General features: G+C 26.5%; 1 protein-coding gene across 1 annotated transcript in view; it reads left to right on the forward strand.

Annotated features, from left to right (window-relative positions):
• Positions 1–2,315: 2,315 nt before the first annotated feature.
• LOC142321240 (cilia- and flagella-associated protein 53-like) overlaps positions 2,316–12,474 on the forward strand; it is a 32,212-nt gene continuing 22,053 nt past the window's right edge. The window contains exons 1-4 of the mRNA XM_075359237.1: positions 2,316–2,417; positions 5,991–6,223; positions 8,838–9,014; positions 11,578–11,740. Coding sequence (XP_075215352.1) covers positions 2,316–2,417; positions 5,991–6,223; positions 8,838–9,014; positions 11,578–11,740 — 675 coding nt within the window. The remainder of the gene's footprint in view (positions 2,418–5,990; positions 6,224–8,837; positions 9,015–11,577; positions 11,741–12,474) is intronic.

Here is a 12,474-nt window from a genome sequence, read left to right on the forward strand (position 1 = left end):
GGGTTCAAATACTAAAAAAAAATTGTGTCTAATTATTTATTACTTGCTTTTAACAAAATAGGATAAGGTAATCTAAAATAATTATTTAAGATTTTAGAACATTGGTGCTTCTGATAATAGGTAGAAAAATGTATTATTTTAAATTTTAAGATGCTTTTTAATATTAATTTTTTAATTATGCACTATACATTTTACAAAAGGTTTTACACATTTTCTTTTTTATAAATATAAAAGCAATAAACCTTTTATTTCATAAGATTTGTTAACTATTTTGTCAGAAGTATTATTTGCTGAAAATATAAATAAAGATACTTATATAAAAGAATACACTTCAGAATTACAAATATTATTCACTATTTTATTTTAATAGGTATTGTATTCATTGAACAGCATTATAAAGTATGATGAAAGGTAACCATTTTTTTAAAATTATTATTCTTCCACTTTAAAATGATTTGAGAGTTTTTCTTGCATAAAATATTTTTAGATCAAATTTTGCAGGTCCTTCTTCATTGCAATTAACTGTTGCACTACTTTGTTAATAAAAAAACAAATCTTAAAACTTAAAAATTAAGGTCATGAGCCTTTAGGTCAGGTGCCATTAACAACAATCCCATTAACTCTACTGAAGAAAGAACTGTATAATTAGCTTTAAAAATATCTTCTGGAAGAACAATCTTCATATAACTAAAATTGATTTTTTAATAGTATTAGACAGTTACTCTATTTATATTATGTTGGTTTATGTTTTTCCAGGTTTATAATCTAAAATACTTTTTTGAATATAATAAGCAACAAACTTAGAAGTTATTATAGTGATATTATTATTTCTAAATATTTTTCAATTTTTAAATAATTGCTAAAATTTGGACTGACTAATTACATTTTCATACTTGATTTTTCCATAATGTAATGTTCATAATGGGTTTACAATACAAGAGAATAATTATTTTTTGAAATCAGATAAAGTTTTTAATCCTTAAATTTGCATTATTAGGTAATAACTAGCTCATAGAGAATTTTTAGTAGCATATAATTTTTTATGGATATTATTACTTATATTATTTATTTAAATGTGCTTCTGATGTTAACTTCAATAATTAGTGTGATCATCTTCGAAATCATTTAATGTCTAGGTCAGTCAGATGGCTAATAAATCCACTGGTCTAGAAAGTAAGTGTTTTCAAGCATTAGTCATTTTTTCATGATATTATTTTATTATTGCAACTTCTTTATTAAGCCATGCGTAGATACTAACTGGTATGTAACAAATTTTTATTAAATAATAAAAATAACATTTAGATTTTTAAGCAGCTGGATTTATTTTTAAAAAAATATTTTCTAGGCCATAAATCAGTCTCTTTCTCAGTAATATTGTAGTTAACACTAAGGTTAATTGTAGTCTCATAAATTTATGTTTATGGATTTCAAGCATTGTATTTGTTTGAGATAGTGATTATTTATGTCTGTAATGTATATGTTTTGTATCATTTATTCATTCAGTATGAAATAAAGTCACAAAAAGAGTACATTAATAAAAATAGTACATTAAATTAATAAAAATAGATATTGTATTTTTATTAATGTATTCTTAATGTATTATATACTCTTAATGTATTAATTTATTATTACTGTTTTGATATATATATATATATATATCAAAACTTAGAAGAAAAACAAGCCAGTTAATAAAGTAAACCTATCAATTAAATTATGCAGTAGTCTCTGCATACAAACAAGCAAGGACAGAATCAATGGATCATACATAGCAATTAAAAATAACTCTAACCCTGGATAAATTTAAAAAAAATCTCACTGACAAAATTAAGGTTATACAAATACCAAATAACTTTATATATTGTGTAATAACTCATCTGTTCAAAGTCTTAATACATAATACAACAGGATTAATACACAACATAACTGCAATAAAAACCTTAACAAAAATCATGACAGAGCAAAATTATTTTATATATAACATTTAACTCACAAGAAGCAATGGTAAAACTAATCACGCCATTGGATTAATCCATTTCTAGCCTACTGGCCAAAAATATTCTTACAACACCTTGATAATAAATGTATACATAATAAACAAAAGACAGATGTTATTCTGCCAGTATATTAAGGTATACTTTTATACAAAAGTTTCACAAAACAGTCAACATTTCTCAAACTCAAGAAGAAGCTCCCAAATCACATTTCATTGTAGTTTACAAATATGAAATGATGATTTGCTAGCGCAAATGAATGAATGATTTTACAAAAATAACTATTGTTAATCCTTGAATTTATTGTTTGTTTAAAGCAGAATAATGTTTACCCATGAATTTGTTGCACCAACAATGCCTGATCCTTCAGGAAAGCATCCACGGGTTAGAGATATCACTGGACCACAGTACAATACATATGGTGTTGTAAGTTTACATACAATTTATAAAATTCTATTTTGTGTTAATTATACTTTTTTGTTTTCTCTTTAAGAATAATTAATGAAATCTACTAAAGGGAACAATATTGATGCCAGTGGAAAATAATTTTTAGTGGCCATTGATGGTTTTTTTTTTTTTAAGAAACTTCATAAAAAACAATAGAAATTTAACTGTGAACTGCATCTTAAACTCACTGACAGAACAAGTTTTTATAATTTAGATTATAGTGGGAAATTATGAACCTATCCAAAACATTCAACTGCTTGTGTTTCAAGTTTTAATTAGAAACAAGCAAGGTGTTACAGTAAATTGGTGAGTAGTTTTGAGATTTTTTTAATTACAGCAAAATTTTTAAGTTAGAACTGGACCGTAAAATAGAAGATGATATTTTAATGAATAAATGAATTACATAAGAATGTTATGTTTCTCAGACTACTTTTAATAAACCATATAGCCTACTGATACATTACATGCACATGAAATAGTTTATTTTGTTCAGAAATATAACTTCTAGAAAGAGTGATGTTAGTTTTATTTTATTGTACTGCCCTGCAATACATTGTTAAACGCTAGTTCCTTATCTTACATACTGATAAGGTTGATGGTGTTATTTATAGATGATAAGATAATAATTTAAAAAAAAGTAGAAGAAAAGAATACCAAAAAGTAGTGGTCATATTAAATAAATTATCAGGGTAGTGCAGTTTAACACTGTCTACAAGCACAAAAGCTATACTTATATTAAAATTGAATCCCAGTGAGAACAAATATTTTTATTATTTATCAGAATATAGAATAGGTTAATAATTTCAAATATTTAATCTGGCAAATTATAAAGATAATTATTTAAGAAGAAGCTTGTTAAAATATCTGGAACGTATAACAAACCTTTTAAAGGTAAGATTCGATTAGAGATACATCTGAAATTTTAAAGAACTTTAGTATGAATATCAACACTTATGCTTGCAAGCTACAGTTGGATTTACTTAAAACGCAATTATAGTAAGATGCCTGCTGAAATTAAGTTTTTTGAGAAGGTTGTGTATTAATGGATAAGTGCTTGAATATTGATGTAGGTAAAGAATTAGGAGTTTCATAAAAAAGAAAGAAAAAATGTATTTATAGGAGTCATTGATACAACCACTTAACCAGGATGATCCTTATGGTATTATAAGTAATGGTGTTATAAGAGCATCGTTCCAAGACTGAAAATGATGTGAGAAGAGACCTTAAAGAGATAGATATCAGAACAGATTAAACAACATAATCCTACTGCACAGAAAAAAAATAGCCCTATTACTTATTTTTGAACAATGAAATTTTGACAATTTCCCCTCTTGCTGTTTCTTTTGTGCTTAAAAATATTGTTTTGCCAATTTTTAAAGCTGTTTGTTTTTTATGAAGTGGAAAGTATTTTTTATCTCTAGAAAAATATAATAGTGGAGTGTGTAATATTATGAAATTTTCTATGTACTTATTAATTTTTTAGCTCATAATTATAGTTAGCCTCATAATTAAACAGCCTCATAATTATAATTAGTATGTGTCCCCATTTTTTTTTTTTTTTGTTGGGCGAAATGAATTTTATAGCATATGAAAAGTGCCAAGTGTATCCAGGTTTTGAAACTGGAACAATCCAGAGGAAAATTGGAGACTGTTGTAGAAGATTTCCATTAAATTTTTCATTGCTTCTGTAAATATCAAACCTTTTAGATTCATATTCCAAGGTATTAATAAAATGTGTTGGATAAAAATATTATTTTACAAAGATTTAACCTTATTAATCTAGCTGAATGACAAATCACGTTTTCTCTTTGTTGTTATTCTTCAGTAGCATTTAAAATTCACATTAGTTTTTTTTTGGGGAATGAAGTTAAACATATTTTGTTAAAAATTTATGAATAGCCTTGATGGGCTTGCCATAATGATAGAAAGTGCTTACAGGTTGGTATGTAGCAATTTATGTACGAGAAAAAAGGGATCTGTTGATTAGAAATTCTTTTTTTGGTGAAGTGCATACTCTTTTTAGGTATGGTGAACCAATTTTCTGAAGTACCAGAAGTATTAGATCAAATTGTTAAAGTCTTGTCTGAATTAAATTGTTTGAAAATTAGAATGTACTCAGACTCAAGCAAGAATTAGGAAAAATACTTATAATGGTAATTCTAATTTGCTAATTGAAAAAATATGAAAATTTTTTCTTGATTTTTGTCTATAAATCCAATTGAACTGATGTGGAGAATAAAATTTTTGAAAGAAGTAACATTTTCTAAATAAATGTTTTTTTTTTACTTATTACAGATTATTTAACCATCAATTTGAAACCCACTTTTAATATTTTAAATAATTAAATTTTTTAACAGTCACATAAATAAATTATATATTTTCAAAGTCACTTTCAATGCCTTTATAATGACAAAATATCTTATAGCCAAAATTTATTATGATAGTATTTTAAATATATTCACCTTGGGACCAGCAAAGCATCTTTGTGTGCATATTATACTTCAGATACAGCAAGTTAATATGTATGTCCATTTTGTTATCATGAACAAGACTGAGAGAAGTGTCATATAAGTTGGATGAGGATATTGATGATTGGACCAGATAGAGGAGTCAATTCAGGAAGGAAGCCATGGCAGATTTACTAAAACCCTAACATTACAAGAAGAGGAGTTATGCAATTAATAGAAGTGTGTTGGTTAGATTTTGTAGTAATATGAAATTACTTTTAATTTACCTATAAATTACAACAAATGATTTTGAGCTTGGATTCCTGTAAAAAAAAAAATTGTAAAATTACTGCTGATATTTTTAAAACAATTATTACATTTCATATATTCTTTTAAACACAAAAACAGAACTGTTTTATTTTAGAACTGTTGTAAGACCAGAAAAGGCTACTTCTAAAATATTTAAAAAAACTTTAATGAAATACATTAGTGTATTAATTTTTCAAGGAAGTGAACTGGAATTTCAAAACATCTCTATTAGTAGTAGACTCTTAAGACAATGTAAGTCCTCAACATTTTCTTGTTTCTTCATTTTCTATTTTTTTTTTCACATTAGAACAAATGTGACACACAAACTTGATCACAGTGACAAACAGAAGTAGGAATTTACTTAGTTCTGAAATTATGAGGTCATATGTATATTTCTTCAGTATTCATCTATGAGAGTTCAAATGCTCATAATATGATAAATATCAGCTCTCTTTATCTGGACTCACAATAAGATTAAATGGTAAATGGTTGTCAATTCAAAATCAATATGGTTAAAAATTTATCATTTCCAATTGCTAATTGCTATAAATCATCCAAACTGTGATTTTGGGTCATACAAGAATTCATTTGTAATATTTGAGACACAATATTTTTTTTATAGAAAAAAACTGTAAGTTGTTATTTCAGTTCATTATGATTTGTCTACAGATAGCCAAACAACCTGGTTCCAACTGGTTATCATACAAGAATTATTCATTTGTAATATTTGAGACACAATATTTTTTTTATAGAAAAAACTGTAAGTTGCTATTTCAGTTCATTATGATTTGTACAGATAGCCAAACAACCTGGTTCCAACTGGTTACACAGAAAACAACTAGCTGATAAAAGACGCATTGAAAATCAAAGAAAAGAATTCTTACACAAAACAAAAGATTTTGGTGAGTCTAGGAGAAGAAGACAATTTGAGGAGAAAACAGAAAAAAAACAATTAATTTCAAGGTTACAATTTAAGGTAAAACAAGGATTACTGGCTGCTGAAGAAGATTTAGAAGAAAGACGAAACATGTAAGATATATCACTTAAATTAAATTATAGTATTTTATTTGTATAAAAGTTTAATTTCAATATTCATTTAAATTATTGATAAAACACTCAAGTAATGTATTTGCAATTAGCCATTAAGGGGACCCAGTTTAAAGAATATCCCCCACTATCTCTTTAAATTATGTCTTTTTCCTTTTTATTTGGAGTTAAGGGTTGTCAGTGTACACTTCATGAATGACTAACAGCTTAAATAAAGAGGGGTCTAAGTGGCCATAAGTGCTTCACTCTTAGCCTAATCATATTTCATGAGTATTAGTGAGTTCTGATGTGAACAATTTGACAACTTATGAGATAATTTGCACATAATTTAGATTCTTCATACTTTTAAACTTCAAAAATTTTATTACTGTATTAATGTGATAATAATAATTTTGCTTTGAATTCTTTACAATTTTATTATAAAGAGATGATTTCTACTATTTTTAACATTTTTGTGTACCTATTTATTTGATACTCATTAACTATCTGAATGAAACATCATTACTGAACCTTATTATCAGTAAGAGTAGTGGATTACATGGCATTTTATAAAGCAAAGTATGGATGCAGTATTTATATCTTATTCAAATCAGTCATCTGTCATTTTTTTTGCTTACTTTTACATTTTATCAAAATGTTGATGGTAGAAAAATTAAACCACATATAAATCTTAAATATCTTTTGCCTGAAACATTTTTGAAATCTCAGGCTAGAGTTCTCTTTCTGATGAAAAATTAATTCTAATGAAAATATTTCCAAGTTGTTAAAAATAATTTAACAGTTTGGTGATTACAGATGATACATACCTTTCAGGTCACAGTTGTTAATTACATTATGTTTGTCTTCATTACAGCAGATATGTACAATCCTTATTAAAAAATAAATTGAATTAATATATAAGTACAGCTCTGAATTAATATAAAAGCATACAAAATTTTTGATTCAAAAAATTATAAATACATTAGTTACTATTTCTTCTTCTAACAATTTATCTTGAAAGAACAGTATTATGTTAAAATATTACAATAAAATATAAACTTTAGTTCAGTAAACATTTAACAGATTAATACCAGCCTCAAATCAAAGAAAAATTCTGTATAGAATTTGCAATTAATAGTGATTGTAATGATTGTAGTAGTGATTCAGTGTATTCAACATTTTCCTGCATTAAATTTTGCTAAAATTGTTCAAATTCCTTTAATGAAATTTTAAAATGCTTATTACCATTACACATATAATATTTATATTATATTAATAACATTTTAAAAATATTCCCCATGAGAGACTTCGTAGTGAAATATTCGCGAGTTCACCTGCACGCATATATGTATACACATGATAAAATATAAACATATGCATATAAATCTAAAAGTTTAACATTTTCAAGATAAGATTATAACACTCCTCTTTTCTGCATAAGTGGCTTGAAGAATAAAAATGAGAAAATAAACTCAAACTTTCATACAAACTTCATTCACACAAACTTTCAATATATTCATGTAAGGATTATTTCAACATACATTCTTGTCTAAAGTTAATGTTATTTCTTTGGGCTCCTTCAAAAAGTCAAAATGAGTTTTTAAAATTCAAAAGTGGGATATCAGATCATTTTCTGGTACCAATAAGTATGAATTTTGTAGATCTATTAATAAAATTAAATATTTTCACTTAAACTTTTGTTTATATTCATGAATATGCATCTTTGCTAAAAAGAATGGTGTCACTTATTCTTAAAAATAATAATATCCACCTTTACCAAACCAGGCAAAGGAACTGTTTTTATATAACTAAACACAATTCTTCAGTTTACAAGGAAGGGATATATATATATATATATATATAATATGTTAAAAATTGCTTGACATAACATGAAGAGAGCTTATTTTAGTTTAAAGCAGTATGTGTTGAAAGTTGGTGCATTCTTTTAGTAATTTAAAAGAATCAGAGTCTTAATTTCATGTTATAAATATTTTATTGAGACTAAAATATTATTTATATAAATAAAACATTAATTGTTTGAATATGATTGACATATAACATTAATTATAACTGTTTCATTGTAATTATAAACATTTCTGTAAGTGAATTTCTGAATTGAAACTGAATTGGCATAGAACTGGACTGCGTAAGGCTGCATCTCAATGTAGTGAAGAGCTTGCTTATATAATATTGGTGGAGTCATTGATTTGTCAGGAGCCGTGTGAACTGTAAAGAGCCTCTGAATCATCAGGAGTTAAGTGCACCCGAAAGGAGGCGAGTGAATCCACCAAAGCCAAAGATTTTTAAATTTAAAAGTCCTATATTAAATAAAAATTAAAGTTCCAATATTTAAAAAGGAGCAACAAAAATGTGAACATTTATAAGAGTATTTAAAAATTATAAATAAGTCATTTAAATAACCCTGAGTCTTAACAGTATGCACTAGCATCAGTTGTGTTTTTTAAATATTATATTTACTAGGTGTGTTGTGTGTGTGTGTGTGTGTGTGTTAAGTGCAGTGCAGCAGAAGAATTTGTGAACACTGAATGTAAAGGGAATTAAAACTTTTGTTATTTCATTCAATATTATTTTTTAACATTTAATATTATTATTGAAGGTTACGGGACATGCTTTTACATGAAGAAACTGCTTATACAAGGGAATATGTTGTTAAAGCCCAGTCAGTTCAAAAAGAACAATATGAAGAACTGTGTAATCGATTAGAAGAACTTAGATTAGAAAAAGAAGCTGAAAAAAAGAAAATAGTTGAAGAAAAAAGGTTGCAGCAATTTAGGTAATTTAATTCCTAATTAAAAGATTATGGAATAATGTCAATGTGGCTTAACCTATCCTATTTTGGTATCAACTTTTATCTCATATATCTTAGAATATTTTCAAAATGGTTGTCCCTGACTATATATTTTTAGTGTAACTGTACTGTACTGCACGTCAGATGTTTTGATTCAGTTTTTAAGAGTTTTTGTAAACATCCTTTTTGTAATCAAAAAGTTAGTATGCTGTAGAATCAGTCAGTGTGTGTCTAGTCATTTACTCAGTAACTCCAGAAAGGTTTATATAAGCATCATGAATACTATTTATCTCTATGGAGAGAAATGAAACAGAAATATTTTTTTGTAAAAGCCACTTTTTAAACTTAGAACACCATAAAAACCTAAAAGAATAAAAAGGATGGTGAATAATAAAGAAAAAGTACAGAACTCTAAACTTCTTTTTTTTTGTATAGAGTGGCTGTTAACAATATTTTCAGAGAATATTATTTTTGTAGCATATTTTCAATGTTTTAGATCAGTAAAATATATTTTTCACTGCTATACTGAATATCTGACTGAATGCTTACCCAAATGACATTCAGTAGTAAGGTATATCAGTATTGGTTAGTTGCTCTGATTGACAAATATTATTACTCTGAGAAAATTAAAAATTAACATTAGATGAAAGTTATTACCCACAAGGTTGCTAACAAAAATATCTTAAATATGGAATTACATGATTGATTTGGAATATTATTAATCAAAAACTGTTGCTTACTTCACTCTTCACTTCATCATGTTTGGGGAAATATTATTTATGGAATAGTAACAATAATTTAGTTAATGGTTTGTAATGATGTGTAATGATGTGTTTGTAATGATCATAAACATTTGAACTCAGATTTTTTGTTTAATGTATTTACACACACTCAAATAATTTTGTGATTCATTATACATGATTATGTACAGACTATCCCTGATCATTAACCATTATTATAAATTAACTTTACTTACGAATAGGTATTTTTTTTAATCAAACAATTTGATGGCAAGCCATCAAAAGCACTAATTTTGGATCAAGAAAATACATATGCCTAAGTAAGAAATCCATTTTTAATTATTTTGTAATTTGATTATATATGTGTAACATACGCTGTAGGAGCTATTTGGGTTACTGGTTACTAAACTGTTTGAGGCTCAGTTGCCATTTGTGGCAAGACATTCAGTCTTATGCTTCAGGGCAACCGAATAGGGTGGTGGCGGGAGAAATGCCAAGCAAACCAATATATGTGTAATATCCATTCTGTTTTATTAATTATCTATTTTACTGATTATTAATAAATGAATTGTCTAGCAAGAAATAATGTATTTTGGTACTTGGGCCATTTTCAGTTTTGATTTAATTTTGATTTGTATAACAAAAAAGCTGGTAAAATACTGCATGACTTTTCAGCTGTCAATTTCACCTGTCAAGTCAAACAATACCTTGCATAGTGTTTTCATTAAAATTTAATTTTGCTGCCATTTTTGCAGTTCAATCATTAAGCTCTAACTTCTATTTTTACAATAAAATAATTTAATTTTTTTATAAAACAATGATAAAAATCTGATGTGGACACTACTTGACTTCCTTGTATGTCTATTAAATTACATATACACATTCTTTTTAAAATGAAAAATACATAACATTTTATTTCATTAATAACTTCTGATATTTCTCATATTTTTTTAATTGTTATTATTGAATTATTATTTATTGTAAAATATTTTTTACACTCAGAGGTTAATAATTATTAATAAATCAATATATTTAAATTAAAAAGTTGAATAGGTGTGTTATAGTTTGTAGATTTAATGATCAGATATAATTTTTTCATTTTCCCCCTATTTCCTTTTTCTGTTTTTTTGACTGGGTATTTTATATTAGTAATTTACATATTCTTTATTCAGTGCAAGTTAGAATTGTAAATCAAAACTGAACGCTCTCTAAGCCAAAGGATACCTTCTCTCCATTGGTGAATTCTGTTTTATTACTTCTGCTAATGATGTATTTATTAATATTGAAAATTATAATTAAATAAAAAAATCATAATGGCTGAATTAAAATTTTTGAGGTATAATGATTTTTTTACTAAGATTTTAGCCTAGTACGTCGGTCATTTTTTAGTTGTGTAGTTTCTCAGAAGTAGATGAACTGGACACAAACCCCAAAACTTGGTTCAATATACTTCACCATTTCTAACTAGCTTTATATAATAGCTGATGGTACGTGCATTCATTTAAGTTATTGCTTTTGGAATGATAACTATGAGTGCAATATGAAATATGTTTCAGTAATATAATGCTTTTAAAATATTTACATGAAACATTTTTTCAGTCAGCCTCTTTACTGAATAAGATTGTTATTGATAAATGTTGTAAAAGTAGTTGTCAATCAAATTTCAAACATATGTTTCATTCATAGCTAGCTACCAACTGATTTCATAATAGTAAAATTTATGTGATTTTATTGAAAATAATCAGACTGCAACACTTAAAAATAGACTAAAATTAACTTTTATTTTATTTTTTTGTTTGTGATGTCAGATTACGATGTGAAGATTTACGCATAAAAATTTTTGATTATAATAGAAGACATATTAATGAGGTTCATGAAGAACAAATGAAAGAAAAATTAGCTAAACAAGAAGCTGAAAAAGAACTTGAAAACATGTATTTTAAGATAATGCAAAAAAATATTGAATCGATGGTAAATATATTCTTTTATTTTTATTTATCCCTATGTGATAACTTTTTCTATATTACTTTTTTGCACATATTACAGATGTGTAATTCAAATTTGTCTATCACTCTATATTTAAAAAAAAATTATAGAATAAAACCATAAAAATGGTAAAAGGTATCATATCTGCACATTAAAATAGCATAGTTGATGTTCTTTTTTGGTAATTAGTCTTAGGTATACTCTGAATAAATGGCCAGCAGTATTTGAAAGCATATAGTGCTCCATTTACCTATTTTAGTTTTCTATAACTAAAATAGCCTGTTGGAAGAGCAACCATGTTTTATCACTTTCTCCTGTAAGGTTTCTTGGAAAGAAATTCAGATGCAAGTATGTACAGAAGATCAAAAAGTTAATTATTATTACATTCCATTATTCAGTGTGAATTAATAGGCGGAGCGGAACGCAAGGATAGCAGGAGTTTGTTTTCTTCCTACTAATTGCAGAACCTGGACAAATGACCCTTACTGCTGTGTCTTTCTATTTTATCTGTTGGAATATTATTTGTTTAGTGGTGGTTATAGATTTTATTAATTTATTTTATTTTTGGGTGGATTTGGTATTTGTGTTCTGGTCCTTTAGACCAATAAGAAATAATTGACTGAGGCTGATACGGGGAGACTAAGTGTGTATGTGCTTTGTACTTTTGGCAATATTCCCCTTCAGTCAGTCCTCTGAAGTCCTTTTGGTGTTAGAGCCTT

This window comes from Lycorma delicatula, chromosome 3 (genome assembly GCF_047948215.1).
Source record: "Lycorma delicatula isolate Av1 chromosome 3, ASM4794821v1, whole genome shotgun sequence".
Lineage (NCBI taxonomy): Eukaryota > Metazoa > Arthropoda > Insecta > Hemiptera > Fulgoridae > Lycorma > Lycorma delicatula.